The sequence below is a fragment of the Pygocentrus nattereri genome, chromosome 21 (assembly GCF_015220715.1).
Source record: "Pygocentrus nattereri isolate fPygNat1 chromosome 21, fPygNat1.pri, whole genome shotgun sequence".
NCBI lineage: Eukaryota > Metazoa > Chordata > Actinopteri > Characiformes > Serrasalmidae > Pygocentrus > Pygocentrus nattereri.
The window spans coordinates 20,506,504-20,531,532 of record NC_051231.1 but is presented as its reverse complement, the minus strand read 5'-3'; the positions used below and the strand labels follow the sequence as shown (position 1 = coordinate 20,531,532).

Genomic DNA, 25,029 nt, shown 5'->3' with positions numbered 1-25,029 from the left:
CAGAGGGAGGACGAGGAGGCACAACACAAAACGACGCCGAACGAGTGACGACTGGAGACACAACAGGACAAGAGAAATGAGAACATAAGACAGACCACACAAATGACAGGGTAACAGGAGCCAAGATGGACACAGGCACAGAAACTGACACACAGACAGAAACCGGGACAGAAACAAAAGGAGAGACAGGAACGGAGACCACAACAGGAACGGGAACGGGCACAGACACAACAGAAGGGAACAAAACCACACCAGGAACAGAGGAGGGCAAAAACAAAGGAACAGAAACAGGTGACACAGAAGCAGACACAGGAGAAATGGGAGGCCCACGGGGAACAGCAGACACAGGAGGAACAGGAGGCACACGGGGAGCAACAGACACAGGTGAGGGTTGGATGGGCGGGAACAAAGGAACTACGATGTCCATGGAGGCAGGCGGCGGGTCCAGAGGCGCGGCGACGGCCGGAGGGTCCGGGGGTGCGGCGATGGCCAGCGAGTCCAGGGGCGCGGTGACGGCCGGTGAGTCCAGGGGCGCGGTGACGGCCAGCGGGTCCAGGGGCATGGCCAGCAGGTCCGGAGGCACGGGAGTGCTGCGGGGTGCGGCCACGGGATCAGGCTTGCTGCGGGGTGCAGCCAAAGGATCAGGCTTGCCGCGGGGTGCAGCCGCAGGATCAGGCGTCCCGCATGGTGCGGCCAAGGGATCACGAGCTCAGGCTGGGGACAGCTGCTCCAACCTGGAGGAACACACAGGCACAGGACCCTCTCGGCCACTCCCAAGGCTCACTCGAGCTATGGGAAGCTCACAGTGGCACTTTAGAACGTGCAGAGTACCATAGTAAGGGTTATCTGTATGCTCCTTCCGTCTCACCTCGACTTGCACAGCAGGTCGCTCCTCCCTGCAGTGTTGCTCAAGCTGGGTGGACCAAATGCGTTTGCCTGAGCTCACGTCGTCCAAATCGAAGACGGGATGGTCCTTTGCCTTATTACGGGACCGACGAGATGCTTGTGTACCCTCAGCGCCAGGGGATTTGCTGTCTATAAAGAGATTTCTAAAAAATGCGCATAAGTTGCACAAATGCCACCACAATCATGGAACCACCCACATACACTATATTGCCAAAAGTATTTGCCCATCTGCCTTCACACGCATATGAACTTGAGTGACATCCCATTCTTAATCCATATGGTTTAATATGATGTTGGTCCACCCTTTGTAGCTATAAGAGCATCAAGTCTTCCACAAGGATTAGGAGTGTGTTTATGGAAATTTTGACCATTTTTCCAGTTTACACCTCTGCATTTGACGCTTTGCGCTGCGCTTGGTGATGTAAGGCTTGGATGCATCTGCTCAGCCATGGAAACCCATTCCATGAAGCTCTCTACGCTGTTCTTGAGCTAATCTGAAGGCCACGTTCTGTCAATTTATGTAGCTGACCACTTTGTGGCTGAGTTGCTGTCGTTCCCAATCACTTCCACTTTGTTATAATACCACTGAGAGTTGACTGTGGAATATTTAGTAGTGAGGAAATTTCACGACTCGACTTGTAGCGCAGGTGGCATCCTATTGCGGTCCCACGCTGGAATTCACTGAGCTCCTGAGAGCAACCCATTCTTTCATAAATGTTTGAAGAAGCAGTCTGCATGCCTAAGTGCTTGGCACACCTCTGGCCATGGAAGTGATTGATACACCTGAAGTCAGTGATTTGGATGGGTGAATGAATACTTTTGGCAATATAGTGTAATAGTTGTGTTTACCTGTTTACAATGCTATGCTACGTATGTTGCTGTAAATAATCCAAATTAGAAAATTGCAAACACGATTCTCATAACACACAAATGCTCGTGTTAGTTCCATAACAGTAAAAAAGCTATGCCTACAGACTGTAAGACTGTGAACTTTCACATGTGCATAGAAATAAATATAATTTGAAATGAAAATGAATAATGCTTTGGAATTTAGGTATTTTGGCAATGATTGATTTCAGCAGAATATTTTAAAGATGTGTGTAGTGATGACTGAATACTTAATATATTGTCACAAATGTATTCAGTAACATATTCTGTTACATTACATAAAAATGTCACATATTCTGAATATCTTTGGAATACATCTAGAATCCGTCCTAATAGGGAACATGGGAAGAACTCTGCTGTTGTCATTTTATATTATTTTACACTGTTCCTCACTGTCACTGGCTAGCACTTTGTTTGTTATTAGTGAGTCTTACAGAAGTCTTTCTGTTGTTTGTAAGCTTATCCATCAGTATGAATATTTTTTTCTGAAATAAAGCAATGCATGAGTTTATTGTACTGGGATTAAATGGGCCCCTGTAATCCCAGTCCATATTTTTCATGATTTGTTTTTTATTTCATTTTTTTTTAATAGACCATGTAAAGCTTGCTTGATTAAGCTTTTGTTTTTTCTTAGAAAATACACCATTCAAAAACTAGAAAAAAACGTATGAAAAATGTTTTATTAGATATAGGTATTAGTGGGGCTTAACCTCATACATATTGACAAATACTTGTCCAACTTTTGCTTGCCATGCTTGAAAATGAAAGAAATGAATAAATAATTCCTGTTTACAATTTGACGTCTTAAAACATTTGTGCATGTTTGACAAGAATGTGAGTAGCATAGTGATTTTCAGTTATTGGTCTAAAAGCACCGATGCTTATCACTCATAAACAAATCTGCTACAGTGGAGACTGTTCATTCAATCATCCCTCTAAAGAGCTCAGTTACACTGAAATTAGTGTCTCATCAAGTTAATTTATCAGTCTACTTTAACAGAAAATTCAGTGTTTGCAAAGAAGTCATTTGCAGTTTCTATTTAGAGTCTGTCTAATGAGCTTGTTTGCTACCCACCCTGTGCTGATCTTGAGATTAATGGTGTTTCTTTTAAAGATGCTCTTTTAATGAAGTGGGTAAGTATTCTAAAAGCATTCTCCTAAACATGTAAAAAGTAACTGTATTTTGAATATTACTTTTACAAAATGTAAAATGTTTGTCTTTAGGTTTTATTGAATTTGGATTAATGTACTATGAAGCTTGGCGAATCTAACAGCAGTTGCTAGGAAAGAATGCTTTTGTGTGTAAAGCATGGATAGGTCAATTATCTCACTTGTTCTAATACAATTTAACATATAATCAGTACTAATTTATATTAGTTGTATAAGTAATGTTTCACTATACTAATAACTGTAACATATTAATCTGTTTCTCTCTACTCTCTATTCTCTTGCTTTATCCACTGCAGTTTCCAAATCCTATTTCACCCTTCCAATCATACCACTGCCCTGACTGTAGCTGTATTTGTGATTAGGCCTTCCTACGAACGCTTTCCTTCCTTTTACTCATATTGTGTGATTCCTCCTCTCTTCTTCATTTTTCTCTTCTCTTCTCTTCTCTTCTCTTCTCTTCTCTTCTCTTCTCTTCTCGTCTCGTCTCTTCTCTTCTCCTCTTCTCGTCTCTTCTTTTTTGGATGGATTGTGCTCTCCCAGTCCAGGCTCCAGATTTTAGGCTAAATCCTGTGCGGAAGCTGGTACCTGCAGCCCGTGGCGGTCAGGTGAAGATGGAGTGTAAGCCTCGAGCTGCTCCTAAACCTACACTCTTCTGGAGTCGTGGCACTGAGCTCCTGACTAACAGCAGCAGGTAATACACAACACAGTATATCTCTTTTTTTCTCTGAGCTTGTTGGATTTGTAAATAGATGTCTTGCCCTTCCCTGAAAAGTTATGGGGTCTTGGAGAACAGTGTACAGTGATGAAAGCTGTGGAAAAAAAATGAAAAGGAAAACAAAAAGAGAGAAAAGCAGACAGTCGACAAGAGCACTTATTCAAGCAATAACTTCAAGAAGGCACTTACATCAAAGAGTTTCAGTTGATTTCATCATGTTTGGCAGCATCCAATTTTTTTTCAGAATGGCCCAAATGGGCTGACCTTGCTTTATGGGCTTTGAGTTCAATGGAATGTAATGCAATGATGAAACAATGAAATAATGACTGGAGTAGCTGATTTCTTTTGATAGATCAGTTTCAGGCTAGGTACCTGCAGGTAAATAATAATGTTTGATGAATTTGCCCACAGGGTAACAGTCACACCAGACGGGGTTTTGTGGATTTATAACATCAGCCGGGCCGATGAAGGGAAGTACACCTGCTTTGCTGAGAACTACTTGGGCAAAGCTAACAGCACTGGGCACCTGTCAGTCAGAGGTACATTAAACCTTACAAATCTAGCATTGCTGTTGTTTTAATTGACTATTTCAATGTTATTACTTAACTGATTACATAGTTGAATGAATTATAATGAAATAGCATGTATTCATAAAACATTATATTAGAAAGGTTTGAGTCTGCGTTTCAGGCTCTTTTTTCATTTGCTTTTCACAAAATATTAAACACAGTAAAATGTCATGCTTTGGTTTTCTTACCAGGTAATTAATTAACAGTTGAATTGCCCTATTTCCTTTGTATGCAACTATAAAAGTAAATGCCTAAAGTGGACAAATTGGCTGATATGATTCTGTTATCTATAACTTCCTAGCAGTTGAATTTTAGTAACTCCCAGCTGAGAACTGACATAGCTTAAGTTTGAATAAACAAACATTAGTCATTGCTGCCTCTGACTGTCATAGTCATCATCATAGCTCTATTGACTCTTGACTTGACTCATACGACCCATGGCATGTCTTAAATTTATTGTTCCCTGTCTTTCATGCTATTTGTTGTGATGTAAGTATATGAAAGCTTACAACTCTGGAACTGAGTTGCCATCAGCTCAAATAATTGTGATTATGTAAAATTTGCAAGAGGCCCCAGGCATGAGAAAAATGGAACAGATAAATAAATAAATAATGAAAATCAAATATCTCCTGAACTTGTGAACACTAACATGATATCAATTAAGAGCGAAGAATCCACACTTCCAATAGAATTTCTTGTTCCCTGTCTTTCAGTGAGATATGAAAAATAATACAAAATTAGTGTGTTTGGTATTCAACATCCTTCTGATGTTTGGAGGTTACACTGTGCAGTGATGCCACTAGACTTTGCCTTAGTCTTATTACATACTCTTATCTTTTTTCCAAATATCTCAAATGCACAGATGCCACAAAAATTAAACTAGCACCCTCCAATGCCGACATCAACCAGGGGGAAAATGTCACCCTGCAGTGTCATGCCTCACATGACCCAACCATGGACCTCACATTCACCTGGTCACTCAATGGGGTTCTGCTGGACCTGGAGGAACCAAATGGACACTACCATCGTGTGGAGGGGGTGAGTGCTGTACAACTACGCTTACTTTTTTTATTGTGGAGAAAACCAATTACACTTGCACAGTTTCTGTTAGGTCTAAGTAGATTGTGTGTTGTTTTGCCCTAATTCATAGATAATAGGCTCAGGTTTATGACAGTGCAGTCAGAAGTCACAGTCATATTCTCTAAGTAATGAAACAGCTTTGGCTTCTGCTGTTGAGACAAATTGTTGTGAATTTAAGCTGAAGCATGTTGTTACGAGATTATGATGTTCATTACAAGTTGAGCAGGATTAGTATTTCTGAACTTTCTTTTAATAAGACAAACTTCAAAATGAAATTCTTTTTTTTCTGTAACCCTGTTTAGCTCTGCCTGCATTCAGCCACTCTGTGGTTCTGCTTAGTATTCAATCATGCTGTGAAGCATCCATAAATTAGGAAAATAATGAAGCATGATAATCCACATCCAATTATGAAAAGCTGAACTCTCTTACTACTCTGGTTAGTGCTGGGCAATGTCTTGCCTTTATCAGTGTGCTAGTCTTGGTGTTGTATGGTAATATTAATTTTTTTGTTTTTGTTTTAGGCATTGATTACAGTAGACAACAAAAAAGTTAATAACTACAATGTGTGTCACGTGATACAAACTACATTAAAACTAAAGAGAGTTCACTAAACTTTTAATAGCATGTTAACAGAACAATAATCTGTGTTTTACATTCTGTTAACTACATTTTTGAAGTTCAAAAAAATCAAAACTTTTAAAGCAACCAGTTTTTTATAGTGTAGTTGTTTTCTTTATCCTTAAGGAAATGGCTGGTTATATATAGTCCAGATTTGTGACAATTCTGCTGAGTCAGAGACTGTTCAGAGTGAATTATCTTTGTACTAAGATGCGTATGGGAAACCCAGCCTTAGTGGTTTATAAAAGAGGAAAAAATGCAAAAAATCTCCAAGGCAAGTGACCGCTGGGGCTGTCAGCTCTGCGTTTTTAGTGACCAGAATCTCACATTTTGTGGCCTAGGACATGACTCAGTAGGCAATGTCGAACCCTGAAAGTGACACTTTGTCATACGTTTTAAAATGCTGTGATAATGCTGTGAATTTTATCAGTACCATCCAGCACTAACCCTCGAGTTCTTTTCTAACTTTTTCTTCATTTCTCCATCTTCCACAGAAAGAGACCATTGGTGACCTGGCCATTGTGAATGCCCAGTTGAGTCAAGCAGGCATCTACACATGCTCAGCCCAGACGGTGGTGGACAGTGCAGTGGCTTCTGCCCGGCTGGTGGTGAGAGGTGAGGGGTTAGTGTGTGTGGGTAGAATTCAAGCAGGAACCTCATTATATATAGCTCTCTAGGATAGATCTGAGTTTAGCAGGCCTTACGCTCATGTAAGCTGTTTGATATTTTACAACTGATGGATGAATCCAGGATTTACTTTAGCCCAGTGTCTTTTAGGACTGCACTATTTATAGTTTGTTAATCATTATCGCAGCTCAGTGATTCACAGTCATGTTTTGGTCAACCCACAGATATGGTATTTCATTTTATTGGCCAACCAGAACTATGATAACATTACCAAAAAGTGAAAAGAGATGTTTAATGAGCAGTGAAGTTGGTTTGTTTTTAATATATTTGAATTTTTTCTACACTGGCTTTCAAACGATGGGCAAGAAAGGTTTTTGTGGGCAAATAAAACCATCAGCTTCCATTTAGTTTGCATCTGAAATTGATGTAGAACACATTGATTTCTGTGACCTGTCGCAATTGCTATGAGAATTAAACATGGGTCATTGGGTTCCAAGCAAAACATGCATTATGTAACCAGTAGAAGAAAAATGATTGGCCAAGCTTTTAGAACGGCCTCTATTTATACTGAGATGTGGGGTTTTTAAAGGATGAATGCAGAATGCATACAATGGTAAAATCACTAAAATGTTCTCATAGTAATGATACTCCTGGACCTTACTACAGGGGATTGGTTGTCACCTGTTTCCTTGCTCATGAGTTTATATGTCACTTTACTGATTTACCAATGGATTTTAATAAATTGCAAGGCTTACTGCAGTTACAATATGCCATAATCTAATCAAAAGTATTTTGTCCTTATTGTGCAACACTAGTGGCTTTCAGTGCCACTGAATATGAATAAAGAAAATGTATTTTTAGCAATAGCCTCTAATAAGGGTACCAGTATGCTGTCTGATGCAAATTGTTCTGCTTTTAAAAATACCAAAAGCTCATGGAACCCTGACACTTGAAAGCACTCATAATTATGTTGTAGTGTTTTCTCTCACTGTGAGTAGCTCTGATGAGAGGCAAATTGCAGCATGTACCCTGGACAATGGCCAGTAAGTCCAAAGCACCTGTAATTTCTTTGTCTTTCGCTTTCCCGTGTTTGTTCTAGGACCTCCAGGGCCCCCTGGAGGTTTGGTGGTGAAGAGTGTGAACGAAACAGCGGTGGAGCTTAGATGGAGTCGTGGCTATGACAACCACAGTCCGATTGGAAAGTATGTCATTATGGGCCGCTCTGAACACTCACATGACTGGAAGAGGATGAGGACAGGTGAGACAACCCATTTTTAGACCAAGTTATGATCAACATAGTTTATAATTTATTTTTGTTGAATATTTGGGAAGGTCAGCAGTACCAGCAAATGTGTTTAAGCTGTAGGAATAATATGATATCATAATTAACCCATAGAAGTCTTTCGTCTGCACAAATTATAATTTTTCATTGTATTAGAATTTGATGAAGCAGTATTGTTGTTCATACAGTCTTAATGGTGAAAATATAAACATTTCTTATAAAACATCAAAATATAATTTAAATGTAAATGTACTTATTTCATAAATATGTCATTATTTCTGCAATTACATAATTACATTTAAATAGTGTAGCAAAACCACTATTAACACAAAACTTCTAAGGGTTAATACCACCTTATTATACTGGTGCTAGCTGTTTCTTTTAATTTGTCTTTCGAAGAACATCATGTTCAGTAAATTTCATAATAACCAGATGGTCATTTATTATGCAATGGCCTATCAAGACCCTGTTAACATCGAGGGCAACGCTGAATCTGCCCGTGTGATTGACTTACGGCCCTGGATGGACTATGAGTTCCAGGTCATTGCCAGCAACATTCTGGGCAGTGGAGAACCCAGCATGCCATCACAGTCCATCCGCACCAAACAGTCAGGTCAGAGAAACATTCTGCTTTAATCATACATAGCACACCTAGGCTTGTCTAGAACCAGATTAAGCTTAGTTTTGAACTAAAGAGATTTTCAGTGTCCCCATAATTTAGATTCAAGACTGTACTGTCAAAACTGTCACAATTACAATATTAAAAAATATTATAATTGAAATCACCTTCTCGACAGTTAACACTTAAAAATGGCTTGACTTTTATGCAAATTTAGTGCACAATTTCAATTTATTTAAATTCTATAATTCTTTAAAATAAACAGTAGAGGATATTTTAACTTATTATCACTTCAAAAATTTACAAAACACAATTTGTCTAGTGACACCTAAACCTATGATTATGTATGCTTTTTTAGCACTTTTTTATGTAGCCTTTTTATAGGCTTCCTTGTTTTTTAAAGTTTTTGATCCATTAGGTCCATTTTTATTGATCAGACTGTAAGCCCTTGATTACTAATGTAATCAGTGACAGACTTAAGACTAAGCATGCTGTGAAGTGATGTGGTTGTGTCTCTTGAAATAACTGTTGTGTATCTTTGGGTGTTTCAGCTCCTACAGTGGCACCCAGTGGCCTCGGAGGAGGAGGAGGAGACCGCAATGAGCTCATCATAACGTGGACAGTAAGCATTTTCCGACATCCACCTATAGGTTTAAATTTTTCATGCTATAGTACTTTTTGTGCCATTCTGATTTCAGAAAATAGTGTTTATACATATTAATATATGCCCTGATTGGTGCAGTCGTGAGCTGGAATTTAGGGAACTGGCCCTGTGACCAGAAGGTTGCCGGTTCAATCCCCAGTGCTGACAGCACATGACTGAGGTGTGCTTGAGCAAGACACCTAACCTCTAGTTGCTCATGGGCACTGTGGACAGGACTGCCCACTGCTCTGGGCAAGTGTGCTCACTGCCCCCTAGTCTGTGTGTGTGTGTATTCACTAGTGTGTATGTGGTGTTTCACTTCACGGATGGGTTAAATGCGGAGGTGGAATTTCCCTGTTCGTGGGATTAAAAAAGTATCGCGTAACTTATTACATAATGTAGCTGTCTTAAGAAAGCTAACTTTTTGTAACTTTGAAATTGTAACTTTATAGGCGATAGAAGAACCTTTGTATATTAACATCTGTTAATGGAAACTACTCTTTTTCATCTAAAAAAATTCAGTATGTCCACACATCATGCACAACATTGTAATTGGCAGCTGGCATTTTCAAAGGATGTAGAAAAAGAGTTTTCTTATGATAACTGCTTATTAAAAATGCTTATTTTTTTTCCTGAATGTGATATGCAGCCCATGGCAAGGGAATATCAAAACGGAGATGGCTTTGGCTACATCCTGTGGTTCCGGAAGCTTGAGACTCCATCATGGACTGTGGTGCGTGTGCCCAATGCAGAGTCATCACGATATGTCTACAGCAACCAAAGCCTTTCACCATACTGCCCCTTTGAGGTCAAAATCAAAGCCTACAACAGCAAAGGCGAAGGCCCTTTCAGTCAGATAGCTGTGGTGCACTCTGCAGAAGAAGGTAAGAACCTCAAGGAAACTATCTGAGAAACCTTTCTCAGCACTGCAGTGACATCAACACAGTAGTGGCATGTCAGTGCATCCCACTGGTACAAGTGTATCAGCCATAACATTTCTGCATAGGCTGACAACTAATGAAAGGCAAATTTTGCATGAAAAACAATGAGATACACTCTCCAACTGTACACCCACAAGACCTACCAACAAAGTAGGTGTGTCTAATAAAGTAGTGAGTACTTTCAACTAGGCAGTATGATACAATACAGTATTAAGAGATCCGACCTCTACTCATGCCCTGGAGTAGCTGTGTTTCCCATCACATAACAGAACGTAAAGTAGACAGAGTTCTCTTTAGCTTTTTGTGTGGTTACATGATTTCTTACACAAATCTAGTGTTAAAACAAATATAAGTAGCAGCAGTGGAGGAATTCAGATTTATGTCTTGCAGTGATTCTGGCCAGCTATCTTTTTTTTGACAGTGACAGTATGTGAAATTGTGTGATGATTGATCAGTTAGTGGTTTGCACAGCCCATCCTTTCTTGCTGGGCATACTTGGTACCACAGTGAGAAGGGTAATCAAGCATAATTTGATAGCATACTGGGTACTCAGGTAGGGTGCATCAGACTTGGCAGAGGAAGTTGCTTCAAAATGCTTAATCAAGAAGTTACAACCTACTGCACTGTATGGTGAGAAAAACAGGTACAATGTTCAGAAACCATGGCAATGCTACACTGTAAAAATAATTTATTGTTACCTGGTTGACTAGCTTGGTTAGTTTTAGTTCATTGAACTTCAAATAACCAGTTAACAGAATGTAAAACACATACTTTTGTTCTTTTAACTTACTATTAGAAGTTCAGTAAAATAAAATTTTTAAGGTAACAATGGCCTATTTGAAGCTTCTCAGAGTAGGCCTGCCGATCTAGGATCAGATTCTTCCCTTACTTCCTATGACTTTACCGACAGGAGGAGACTCTAGATCAGCAGTTCTACTCTGAGAAGCATTGTGAATATGTGTTACAAACATCATACTCTTCTACCAGCATGAAACACCAAAGTAACATGCTACTACTCTGTTGGTATCACTGCTGTGCTGGGAATAGTCCACTAACCAAACAGTAGAGTCCTGTGGTGGTCCCTTATGCATATTATGGAGCGAAAGATGATCTGAGGTCAGTAATTGTAAACCAACCAAGTGCACCCACGTGTATCTGATAACCAATGGTACAAGGTACAAGGTAGGTGTACCTAATAGACTGTACTGTATACAGCACTAAGTTACAGCCAGCCTTCCCACAGGTTTGTTTTTATGTTATGGACTATAATGCCTCATGTAAAGGTCCTTAATACTTAACACTTACATACTTAAATATAAAACTGCAATACAAAATATCAATGCAGCAGGTTTTGATTAGCTTGGTATTTTCTGTATGACCACTAGAGGTCAGTCCTTGACGTGGTTAAATAAAAATGGTGAAAAAAATTCTCTAATTCTATCTCATTCAGAGCCCACAGTGTCCCCCCGCAAGATTAATGCCACAGCTGTAACAGCCTTCGAGATCCAGGTGTCTTGGGAACCAGTCCAGCATTTAAGCACCAATGGAATACTGCGTGGCTATGAGGTCTGACTATACACCTCCTTATTTATACTTACACATTCAGTCATTTATGCCCTAGAAACCATCATGCCATCTTCAGCTGATAAATGCGGAAGCCAAAAAGACACGAAAGAACCGCAGTTTATGAGAGATTATTGTGACATTGCTTCAGTGTTAACCACAGTCCATAGTGTTGCCTGTTGATTTATTGACTTGGCAGCACAAGCACTGGTCAAATAAAAGGTTTATTGCTTTCTTGTAATTGTTTCTTGTGACAGTCAGCATGTATTTATCTGTACTGAGCTGATAAATAAATGATGTAATGGCTGCTACATGACCTGTAGTGAACATTGTCTTGAATAATAAAGCATTAGTTATACAACATCGCCTACTGCTTGGATCAAGTTGACACTATCTCAGAAGCTAATATGTAAGACGGTGTAATATTTGTAACACTGGAGTCCACAATCTGAGATGGCTGGTAAAAATGGTTCTGTTTTGCATTATTTTTTAAATTAATACAAATTCTATTACCAGCAAAACAATTTGAGTGAAAAAGTAGAAAGTTTGAAATACACCGAATGTCTTAGTAGTTGGTATGCTTCTTTGCTTTAATGACAAGTTGCTGCAAGTTAAACAAGCCACTGATAAGTAGATCAATCCACCTCCTAACACATGCTTCAATGGAACAGATAAGAAAAAAACAGCAAAAAATAACCCTTGTATATAAAGGCTTTAGAATAGTCAATAATCAGAAATAATGCAGAATATTTATTCTTATTTTTTCTTGTCAGAACTTTTCCCAGATTTTCATTGTAGTCTCTTTCGGACCCCTCTGTATATACAGCTTACAGTCTTGTCAAATAATGCCTAAGGAGCATTGAACTATTGTTACAAAAGTTAACATTATATATTTAAGTGATCTAAAGCAATAACAATTAAACATTAAATAGATAAAAATGTAAAAATATATATACAAAAAGAGAGCTAGAGTACATACACCAGGTTGTGTACTTCAGGTTTGGTATACAATGCAAAAGAGTCTATAGTTTCTCACAAAGCTGCTTTCTCTGAATTTTAGTATCAAGAATCAGTATTTCAAGTTTTTGTTTGATTTAGCTGCAGAAAATTGTGAAACATCTGATATATCTGTCAGCCTATCAACAGAGTCTTGATTTTCATTTTTTCGGCTTCTTCATTTTCTGAAATCTGTCATTTTCTTTTGAAAAATAAATGTTTCAGACTGTGTTTTGGTGCTGAAGTCTAATGAAAAGAATATCCATTTCTGATAGATTTTTCCATCTCTGCTTAATGAGTGTCACTTCTGCTAGAGTGGCTTTTTGAAAGTAAAGCAAAGTGTACAAGATAAGGATAATATAACTGGGGAAAGGCTTACCCTCACCCTTTTTATTAGTATTAAAGCAAAATACTACACAGTTCTGTTGGGGTTGGTATTGACATCATTTCCATATTAAAATCACAATTTTGTCTTTCTGTTTGCTTATGTTTGTGGTGATGTAATGTGTTTTATTCATGTGGAATATCAAGTAAAGGGTGCACTACATTTCTGATGTGCTGTCCCTTCACTCCTAGATTCGGTACTGGCGGCAACATGAGAGAGAAGCAGCGGCAGATCGTGTGCGGACAGCTGGGTTGGAGAACACAGCTCGGGTTTCTGGCTTAAGACCCAACACCCTCTACCATGTCACTGTTCTGGCTTATAACAGCGCTGGCACTGGCCCACCCTCACCACGGACCACCGTCATCACTAAGAAACCCCGTAGGTGCATTGCTCATGTGCATGTGTATGACTGGGTTGGAAGTATAATATGATTCTACAATATTATATAATTCTATAATATTATATAATTATATAATATGTCTGATGTCACCATTGTTGAAACAATAGTAAATTCTTATTTTCTTCTTGACTAATCATAAGACTCATTCTGAGTGCCAGTGCTTAGCCTCCATTTCCTTTAATCTTAGTCCACATGAATAATTATCAGTGCAAATACGGACTCTGCTCTGTATTCAAAAGACAAATTAATTGGAGCAATTATTTATGTATCTTCTGACTTATGAGAACAGAGTTTAATTATTAACAGTTGCATTGTATAAAGAATGTTTGCCGGAATTGTCAGTTATGTAAGGTGAAGGTGAAACTAAAGCGCTCTACAATAAACCATCTCCCAGTATCCTGTGACGTCCTGACTCTCTCCTTTTAGCAAGGACAAAGATTTACAACAATGCTTAGCTGTCAGACCAGAGATCTTTTGCCCAAAAGTCATATAAATACAGTAAATTATCTCATCCTAGAGAACTAGCGATAAGATCGATCCAACACCCAGTATTGATACTTGGCTGATACCGCTCAGTGAAAAAAAATGTTAGATATTGAAGAAAACATGAAGAACACATCTAACCTGAAATATGCAGAATAGCTTGTCTAAATACTTTGTTTCCTCTCACTGTAAAGTAAAAGGAAGACAGACTGGGAATATGATAACAGTAGCCACATGTAGCCTACACTATAATAAGATGTATTTTCACAAGATGTATTTTTGAATGTGCTGTAAATATTACACTTTTTTTGTCAGTTTTTAAAAAGCTGATTAAAAATGCAGCTAATACTGCTTTCATGCTAATATTGCTGCTACACATTTTGCAGACTGCCTCTTTAAATGCACCTGCACTTTCAATGGATAAATCGGTACCACTTCAAAATAAGAGTATCCTTATAAAACCTTCATGAATGGTTTAAGATGAGTTTATTAATGGTTATTTATTAGTTAATTAACATTCATTTGTACTGTAAAAGATTTTGATGCTTACTGATCTTACTTTGTTTCTTCATCAGTCACCATTAAATCTATTAGCTTCATCACATATTCATATTCCTCAGTTGTAACAGCTCACTTTTGCCCTGTTTATTAATGTGCTATCACATGGTAGCAAAGATGTAGTGAAATATTATACAAAATATTTGTATTTATGAATCCCTTTATTTTGTGATTATTATTGTCATTAACAGTAAATGTACACGGTTATTTCACAGTTAATGCTTAATATCACTTTGCAGTCAGTATCATTAACAGCAAATGTCTAAAGGTTTTGTCAAGAGATTATAAGTCACATCATCTGTGGTAAAGTGTTAGCAGGATTCTGACATCTAGGGAGTTTTAGCTGGCAGTGGGGAGGTGGACATGGCTAAATTAAGAAAAAGGTAGGCGGAAAATGGAAAAAAATAGTTTTTAGTGTACTTACAGAAGTAAATTGTGTACTTATAGAAGTAAAGTGTTATTTAATGGTTTAGTGGTGGCAAATTTACTAGAATGTACCTTTTTTAACATGGTGATGTTTTTAGAAAACAAGTGATTCGTAAAAATTCCCATGTATCTGTACACACCATTAAAATTTTAAATGCTCCTTCAGTGGGGCCATGGTTTCCCATGGAAATTACCTTGTCATTGAGAACAGTGTGAACAATGCATAGCTAAATGTTTTTTTCTTTGGATGTCTTTTCATTTTCAGCTCCTAATCGCCCTCCAGGGAACGTTTCATGGAAGACGGATGGTTCTTGGGTAACAGTGAGGTGGGATCATGTTAAATCTATGGACAATGAGTCTACCGTCCAGGGCTACAAAGTAAGTGACACTCAAGCACACGTGATACTTTACATGTCATAAATGTTTGCTTGCGTCTTTGTGTATATTGGGTCATATTTTGCATCATAAGAGAGTAGAATACATACTCCTGCCATTTCTTTTGAAAAGACTCCCTTAAGCCAAGCAACTGTATCCTTCATATCATGCATGTAAGATATCCTTTAATAAATGGGCAGTTTCATTTGATCACACGTGTCCAGAAAATGTACCTGGTGACTCCTTCCTTGAAGAATCCACTCACAAGCTCCAGATGGTCTTTGATGATAGACTACTGAAAAGTAAACAGCCTTCAAAGCTCTGTAGATGTTGGCATAGTGGGGCTTGACTACCCATCTCTCTTATTTTATGCTCAGCATTGTCTTTAATCTTCTGTAGTGTACCCTTCAGAAAATGTCTTGTACCACTTTGGTGATTGATTCATATGAGACGCACTGCACTGGACAGGCTTGAAATGAAACTGAGCAGTTTCATCAGATAAGGCTTGGTATGAAAAAGCAGCACTATATCTGTATTTATCATTTTATCAGTTTTGACCCAAAAACCTTACTACTGGTAGATTTTTCTTTAGTTTTTTTGGCTACAATTTAGAGCAGAATTTGAGAGTTTCACTTTATCATTATTCCTCTAGGTCCTTTACAAGCATGAGGGACAGTCAGCTCTTAAAGTTCTGGACAAAGGAAAGACGTCAGTCAATCTTCCCCTACCCAAAGACAACGGCTATGTGGTTCTGGAGATCCGTTCTTGGGGAGAGGGAGGTGACGGGGCAGCTCATGAGATCATAGTATCTCGAGATTCAGGTATATCAGTGGTGATGACCAGAAAAAATAGAGTGAATGTGCTCAGTGGTCACACACAACTTCATAGTAATACAATATTTAATAATCATGTAATCAGCAGTCATGATGCTTTGAGAAGAACATTTTAGGGCTGTCACAATTAATTAAAATTGCATACTTGATTAAAAAACAAATCAGATGTATAATTTTGATGAACTGGTGTGGTTAGCATAATACATTTTCCATTCTCCTGTGTTTCTCTCATAGTGAGCTTGATAGACACACCCCTTTCATACTCCTTCATACTTTTTGCCACATAGTGGTTTTAGTCTTTTCTTGTATTTATTTTTTTCCTGTGAGGTCCAATTATGACAGATTTTTGCAGCAGTTTAATTTCCATATGTGTATCATATGAACTAGGGAGTGAATGTTACTTGAAATAGTTGCCCAGTGTTTCCATATGCTTATTTCAAAGAAAATTTGATTTTCCATGACATGGCCCCTTTAAAGGCTTCCTAGTTTACTGTAGTAAGTTTTTGGAATATTTGAAAGGCTATGCATGATTTGTTGTGCTTAAGTCCATTTTTATTGTCTGGCCCTTTAAAAGGGCTCATAGCCCATTTTATTCTTGTATTTCATACAGTGGGGCAAAAAAGTATTTAGTCAGCCACTGATTGTGCAAGTTCTCCTACTTAGAAAGATGAGAGAGGTCTGTAATTTTCATCATTGGTACACTTCAACTATGAGAGACAATGTAAGAAACAAAATCCAGGAAATCACATTGTAGGATTTTTAAAGAATTTACCTGTAAATTATGGTGGAAATTAAGTATTTGGTCAATACACTCAATATAACCTTTGTTGGCAAGGACAGAGGTCAAACGTTTCCTGCAAGTCTTCACCAGGTTTGCACACACTGTAGCTGGTATTTTGGCCATGCAGATCTCCTCTAGAGCAGTGATGTTTTGGGGCTGTCGCTGGGCAACACAGACTTTCAACTCCCTCCACAAATTTTCTATGGAGTTGAGGTCTGGAGACTGGCTAGGCCACTCCAGAACCTTGAAATGCTTCGTTGCCCGAGCGGTGTGTTTGGGATCATTGTCATGCTGGAAGACCCAGCCACGTTCCATCTTCAAAGCTCTCACTGATGGAAGGAGGCTTTGGCTTAAAATCTCACGATACATGGCCCCGTTCATTCTTCCCTTAACATGGATCAGTCGTCCTGTCCCCTTTGCAGAAAAACAGCCCCAAAGCATGATGTTTCGACCTCCATGCTTCACAGTAGGTATGGTGTTCTTGGGATGCAACTCAGCATTCTTCTTCCTCCAAAAATGACGAGTTGAGTTTTTACCAAAATTTTATTCTCCCAATCCTCTTCTGGATCATCCATATGCTCTCTGGCAAACTTCAGACGGGCCTGGACATGAACTGGCTTAAGCAGGGGGACACGCCTGGCACTGCAGGATTTGAGTCCCTCTCGGCGTAGTGTGTTACTGATGATAGCCTTTGTTACTTTGGTCACAGCTCTCTGCAGGTCATTCATCAGGTCCCTCTGTGTAGTTCTGGGATTTTTGTTCACCGTTCTCATGATCATTTTGACCCCATGGGATGAGATCTTGCGTGGACCCCTGATCGAGGGAGATTATCAGTGGTCTTGTAGGTCTTCCATTTTCTTACACTTGCTTCCACAGTTGATTTATTCACACCAACCTGCTTGTCTATTGTAGATTCACTCTTCCCAGCCTGGTACAGGTCTACAATTTTCTTCCTGGTGTCCTTCGACAGCTCTTTGGTCTTGGCCGTGGTTGAGTTTGGAGTCTGACAGTTTGAGGCTGTGGACAGGTGTCTTTTATACAGATAACGAGGTCAAACAGGTGCCATTAATACAGGTAATGAGTGGAGGACAGAAGAGCTTCTTAAAGTTGTTACAGGTCTGTGACAGCCAAAAATCTTGCTTGTTTGTGGGTGACCAAATAATTATATTACACCATAATTTACAAATAAATTCTTTAAAAATCCTATAATGTGATTTCCTGGATTTTTTTTTCTCACATTGGCTCTCATATTTGAAGTGTACCTATGATGAAAATTACAGACCTCTCATCTTTCTAAGTAGGAGAACTTGCACAATCAGTGGCTGACAAACTTTTTTACCCTACTGTACACTTACAATGTTTGCTTGGTTTATTTACCAATGCTTTAGACTCAAACAGGCTGTTTTGTTACTTTTAAGATTGTTATATGTAAATACGCTCCATTCTGATTGGCTGCTCGGTGTTGTCCTCGATTCAGTCTGGGCTGAAACACTCCTTATAATGTCAGTCTGTATGGATGAGGTTAAACTTTTAAACAGACAGATATGTGTAAACATGTTTTAAAACTTTATAACAGTCTTTATGTCATACATCAAGACCTTATTTCAAAAAAGGTAGGCAAATATATTTTTAATGATATAGTCCCTTTGAAAAATTGTCAGAATAACTGTCAGGTTACTTGATTGTTTATATTATCTATAGTGACAGCCCTAAATTTGTTTTGCATAAGCTACACAAGTGGAAAAGAGTGAAAGGAACGGTTAATGGCATTTTGTTTATTCCACAGGAACTGGAATGATGGTTCAGAACAACAGTGCAGGAATTTCCAAATCCTCCTGCACATCAGTCCTGGTGTCAACCACAGCAGTCCTAACTCTAATCGGTTTATTGCTACTGTGATCAGCCAATGAAAATTTCTTTTTCCCACTAATAAGCCACAGATATTGGCTGATTACTCTCCAGGAGGGACGGGACTTTGGGCATTGGGGTCTTTGATTGGGGAGGTTGGGGTGGCTGGGATTTTGGTAATGAAGACAGTGAATGACAGTTGTTTTATTCTTTTGTATAAACAATACATTTTTTAACAAGGACTACTGGTTATTGTGGGATGTAAGGAGGGCTGACTATGTGATTGTGTTGTAAACCTCGCCTTATGAAAATCAGTACATTTCTTGGTTAATTGGAAATGGGCAATGACTATTCAGAATTTGGTTCTAGGTTCTCAAATTCAACCATAATTTAAACTCATAACAGACACATAGAGTTTAACAAGTCCAATATGGTCAAGCTCTCACTGTACTCTGTTTGTTTTATAGATGTACATACAGTGCTGGGATATGTTAATGGTGGTATTCCTATGCCACACTAATGTAGTAGAAAAAAAACTCTTTTTTGTAAGTTGCTACTGTATGGCAGCATGAGGATCGAATCGAGGTGAATCTAAACGAGGATCCAAATGAAAGTTTACCTTTTTATTATTTTGCTAAAATAGTTATTTGTTTACAGTGTTTTGTGTCTGTCGACTTCTTAAACGTTGTAAAAACCAAACCCAACAGCATCAACTGTGTAAGTGTGTGTGTGTGTGTGTGTGTACATGCCGGGCTGTTTGGAGATAAGAGTTGCCATGGACACTGTGGAGAAACAAAAGTTGATTATTAATGTCCAGTAATAAAGAAGATAAGACAAAGTTATCTTCAGTTATCAGGGTTTTATGATAATCTTTGTGTGTTATCTTGCCATTATTATCATTTTTCTTTTTGTGTTACGCAAAAGTGTCATGTAGATCACTGACCGTAAATTACACTTTTGCCACAAAACTTGTTAAAGGGTCAAAGAGGAAGATACAGTGCAGTGGGTTACAGTGTACTCTGCATTACCACCCCACCCCACCGAGGTGTCATTTATGACTCTGTTTTTTCTCTCGTTTGTGCAGTATTCAGTTGTACATGCATACAGTCTATCTGTGGTGGAAGATTCACAACTAAAGGCCATAAGCTTTTGGTTGTTTTCTGGTTTATCAGCATGTGCAACACTGCAGTTATACTAGATCTACGTCACAGCAGAACTTGTATTAGGCAGGAATCAAAATGATTCCTATCTGCAATAGGGCTGGGAGGGGATCCCAAAATGTTGATCCTTTGATTCCATTTGGGACTCCAAAGCCTTCAACTCCACACAGTGATGTTCAAGTTTGACTGCACCCAAATGCATATGGAGTATGACGTATTCTGCTGTCATTGTCTAGACGTGCTGTACAAAATACAGTGTCAATTTTGTTAATTAAAAATATTATTGTGCAGACTCAGCTCTTAGAATCGACTCCTATCACTTGGAATCAGAATCAAAGTGAACTCCAGAATTTCTGGAATCAAACAGCCTGAATCTGCAGCTTCTTTAGCCAGTACAGTATTATTAGTGTCTAGATGTGTTTTTCATTAACATAACAAAGACAATCTTCTCACATCAGGCTTTCACATTTCTCAGAATTTCAAATATTACATTAATAAGGGTCTGAGCCGTTGGCACTTATAATACCAATCTGCATGCTGTAAACCTCAATGTAGGCAGTGTTAAGTGTCAAAGCCTTCTACACCCTGTTTCTGCACTGAAAAGTCATGCAATTAATTTTTCTCAATCAAATGTCTACATCATTGCTACAAGAACAAAATATATTACACAATTGTTGCCAAAAATACACTGAACAAGAAAACTGTTGATAATATATAATTTACTTACGTGGAATTGATGTACACATTTGAATGATATCAGTTTTCTGCATCACTTTTTTTTTTGTGTTAATTAAACTGTAGGTTATTTTTGTTTTCTATTTAAACTCAGTCTAAATGTAGTATTTTTGAAGCAGGACAGATTAGTTCTCTTTATCTGACCTCAACCCCAAACACAGTATTGTTTTCTAGTAATCTAGCTTATCCAGTGGTATTTACTCAAACTAAAAATTACCAAAAAATGTTGTTTAACTGTAAAACTATTACTATATGCAAAGAATTTAGAATTTTAGGTGTGAGGAGCATTGTGTTAGCAATTCAGCAGCATTGTAGAATTTCACCACATGCACTGATACATAAACCTCTTCAAGTAGTCATAATATAGAAACACTAAAGCAACTTCTGTCAATTGTGATGCAGGTGCCTCACGTCACTGTGTTTGTTCATATCTGTCAACTAGTGATTAATTTATTCTAATCTTCCATGGACATTCATCTCCAGACTTCCTCAACCTTCCTCATTCCTCCCAAACCTGTTACTGTTCAGGGCAAACCACCTGCAAGACCACTGGATGCAAGTATTTTAAGATTTGAGTGGTGTTTGTTGATGCCCTGTGTGAATGTTGTGCTTTTTTTGAAATTCCAAAAATAAATTCTATTCTCAAGGTTGTCAGAGCCCACTAACAGTAAGCCTCAAGTATAACTCATTCTTTTTGTGTTGCCATAGCTGAACCTAACCTTACTGCTGACCCAGCATCATTTTCATCCACCCATAATATTTGCAATTATTCAAGCCATCTGGTCACAGATCAGTAAAAAGGGGCAGCTTCCTCAAACTTCATTTTGCTAAGGAATGGTGTATGTCAGGAATCTTTTGACTGGTCAGTTCAGTGTCATCGAGTGTAGGTTGAGTTGTCTCTTTGAACCTTTGTCAGTGTCCGGTTGAGCCTGTCCAATGTGAAGTTAATGAGCCTACCAAATGGAACCTGTACATATTCTTCAATAAACACATTTTGATTGTATTTGAAGGAATTGTGTCTGTGTTTGATATTAAGCAAAATTTTAAGTACAGCGAGTGGTTCAGAGGTCACCCTTCCTTCATTTAATCTTCAGGACGAATGATTAGATATATGGTAAAAAGAAATGGAAAACGTGAAAAAATGTCCAAACTGATGTTGGAAAAAAATAAAATATGGAACTCTTAACAGCTGTGCAAGACGTGGTAGGCCTGTTTTTGAGCGAGAAGAGAATATCAAGCTCCACTCCTGCTTCAGATCTGAAAAAGTCTACAAGTGTTTCTGTCCATCCTTCCACTGTGAGAGGACATCTCAATGCTATGAGTCTGAAAGGATGTGTAACTGTCAGGAAGCTGTTACTGAGAAAAGAAAATAGACATCACAACACCCTGTTCCCATCACTACTACTGCACTGTACTGAACTGCAATGAACTTTGAAAACCTGGTTGCCTTAAACGTTCACTTCTACTAGTAAGTTAACAACAAAAATCTGTTTTAAGTTGTTTTAAGTTGCTGCTGCTGCTCTCAAAACAATGGACTGGGCACCCCAGAGTCCAGACCTCAACATGTGTGTGTTAAGGATCATTTAGGTCATAGGAATTTGGAGGAGTGGAAAAATATCCCTGAGGATTTCTTTCAAAAAAGGAAGTGAGTTTCCTAAAAATAATGGAAGCTGTAGTAAAGGCAAAGCATGAACACACCAAACACTGAAAAACTGAAATGATAAATTACTAGTAATTGAGACTTGTGGGATTTTCTGTTAAATACATTTTATGCTTTTCCCCCCTGAAGCTTAAAAATCAATAACTCAACTTGTTCAATTTGTTAAAATTTAATTACCAACAGGTCATGACGTAAATGAAGTGTGGTCACTTTCATTGACACAGCAATGCACTTACACTTGCACTGTGACCAGAAGTAGAGGACACTTCTGTTCAATCAGGAGTATTGTAGTGATCATCTAACTGAGTAGAAAAGAAAATGTGTCATTCATCTTGCCTCATTTGGATAAATTCAGCCTCAATAGCTTTGTAAAATCATTCATTTTTTACTCTGAATCTATCCTTTGCACTCATTAACTTCAAAGTTTTAAAGATTTAAAGTTGATTTAAAAAAATAAAAATTTAGCTGTATTACTGTTCAGTTTACAGTACATCAAAGCAGCTGCTTTATTTTTTTGTAATCAGCATCTCCATCTCCGCCTGTTAACATAAGATTCGATGGTTGAGCAATAAGAAAGTATGATCACAAAAGTTGGAGTTGACAATCATATATAGTTTCATGACAATCATATTACATTTTTATGATACCTTATAGAACAATAGATGCCCTATCAGACTTTTCTTACAGACTTACCGCAAAAGGCTATATTTCTGTGACGTGGACAGTTGCAGTCCACTTAATACTGTCCAGAGGTTTGTACTTTTATATATAAAATACTGTAATAGCTGGCAAACTGTGACTTACAGTTGTGTGTAAAAGTTTAAACACCCCTGGTCAAATTATATTTTGTTGACATTTTGTTTCTAAATAAAAATAACACTCTTTCCAGGGAGATATGACATAGATACTGCATTTACTGCAAATTACAGCACAATTTCTGTTTATTTGATGAGTTTAACATAAAACAAACATAAACATGAACACTTTAAATTTTAAGTTCATGTAAACAGTAATTATGCATTAAAAGTGTGTTCTCTGTAAATGTGTTAACTTACTTTCACTTAGAGAATCAAGGAAATATCCGTTGAATAAGGGTGTCCTACGTTTGCATTCAAAAGTAACTCTATTTGACTCCAGTTACAGGGTTTTTGGGCTATAATGCATTCTTTATTTTTTCAAATTTTCTTCTGAATTCCTCAGCTAGCAGAAAAAAAAACATTTCAATGTATAGGCAGCACCAGTGACCACATCCTGCACCTTTTATATGGTCTCCAAATACTCACCGCTAAGCACCTTTTTTGAAAAGTTCTTCCCACCTTCAAGATATGTCATCAGAAGTGTTTTTCCAAGTCGAATGTCCCTTGAGTCAAATAGTGCAGCCATTGGCAAATTTCCCACTCTTTTCTCTCCCCTAAATAATGACTATACATCAAAGCTCTTGATTTCATTTGTCAGGAAATACCATACACACCTTGAATTACCAAGTAGATGTATTATTTAACAATTGATCGCTTATTACTTTTACTAGGTTTATACCACTTTAGACTGCTGCCCCAAGCTTCAGTCAAACTCTTAAAAGCCTCACATTCACAATAAGCCATATATATACTTATTTTTGGAAGGAGGTTAACCACAATGGTTTGTTGAGATAGCTGTTACCTCTTTATTGACTGGGATCAAACTAAGACCCCAATGCTGTGTGCGTAAATATAATAATCATTTTACAATTTGTTATATTTCCTGCCTTTTAACTTGATCAAAACCTAGACAGCAAGTTACTTTTAGTTTAGAAATCACAATGCCTGTTTCCCATCACCATAAAAAATCTATTGATATTTTAACTTAAAAAAGTTACAAATTTCGTTGCCTTAAATTTCTAATACAAAGTTAACAGAACAAATGTCTGTTTTACATTCTGTTAATGTACACTATATGGCCAAAAGTATTCGCTCGTCTGCCTTCACATGCATTTGAAATTGAGTGATATCCCATTCTTAATTCATAGGGTTTGTGGGGCAGTCATGGGATGGAGGTTAGGGAACCAGCCTCGTGACCGGAAGGTCGCCAGTTCGATCCCCAGAGCCGACAGCACATGACTGAGGTGTCCTTGAGCAAGACACCTAACCCCCAACTGCTCCCCGGGCGCTGTGGATCGGGCTGCCCACTGCTCCGGGCAAGTGTGCTCACTGCCCCCTAGTGTGTATGTGGTGTTGCACTTCACAGATGGGTTAAATGCGGAGGTGAAATTTCCCCGTCATGGGACTAATACGGGTCTCTTAATCTTAATATGATGTCGGCCCACCCTTTGCTGCAATAACAGCTTCGACTCCTCTCGGAATGCTTTCCACAAGGTTTAGGAGTGTTTTTATGGAAATTTCTGACCATTCTTCCAGAAGAGCATTTGTGAGGTCAGACACTAATGTTGGATAAGAAGGCCTGGCTTCACAGTCTCCGCTCATTCCAAAGGTGTTCTATCGGGTTGAGGTCAGAACTCTGTGCAGGCCAGTCAAGTTCTTCCACACCAAACTCACTCATCCATGTCTTTATGGACCTTGCTTTGTGCACTGGTGTGCAGTCATGTTGGAACAGAAAGGGGCCATCCCCAAAGTGTTCCCACAAAGCTGGGAGCGTGAAATTGCCCAAAATCTCTTGGTCTGGTGAAGCATTGAGTTCCTTTGACTGGAACTAAGGGGCGGAGCCCAACTCCTGAAAAAACAACCCCACACCATAATCCCCCCTCCACCAAACTTTGCACTTGGCACAATGCA

General features: G+C 38.5%; 1 protein-coding gene across 1 annotated transcript in view; it reads left to right on the top strand.

Annotated features, from left to right (window-relative positions):
- cntn2 (contactin 2) overlaps positions 1–21,610 on the top strand; it is a 48,804-nt gene extending 27,194 nt beyond the window's left edge. Inside the window, exons 11-23 of the mRNA XM_017694675.2 lie at positions 3,505–3,655; positions 4,091–4,218; positions 5,111–5,286; positions 6,441–6,561; positions 7,673–7,831; positions 8,319–8,468; positions 9,026–9,096; positions 9,767–10,001; positions 11,509–11,624; positions 13,194–13,380; positions 15,135–15,247; positions 15,897–16,065; positions 18,645–21,610. Coding sequence (XP_017550164.1) covers positions 3,505–3,655; positions 4,091–4,218; positions 5,111–5,286; positions 6,441–6,561; positions 7,673–7,831; positions 8,319–8,468; positions 9,026–9,096; positions 9,767–10,001; positions 11,509–11,624; positions 13,194–13,380; positions 15,135–15,247; positions 15,897–16,065; positions 18,645–18,757 — 1,889 coding nt within the window. The 3' untranslated portion in view covers positions 18,758–21,610. The remainder of the gene's footprint in view (positions 1–3,504; positions 3,656–4,090; positions 4,219–5,110; positions 5,287–6,440; positions 6,562–7,672; positions 7,832–8,318; positions 8,469–9,025; positions 9,097–9,766; positions 10,002–11,508; positions 11,625–13,193; positions 13,381–15,134; positions 15,248–15,896; positions 16,066–18,644) is intronic.
- The last annotated feature ends 3,419 nt before the right edge of the window (positions 21,611–25,029 follow it).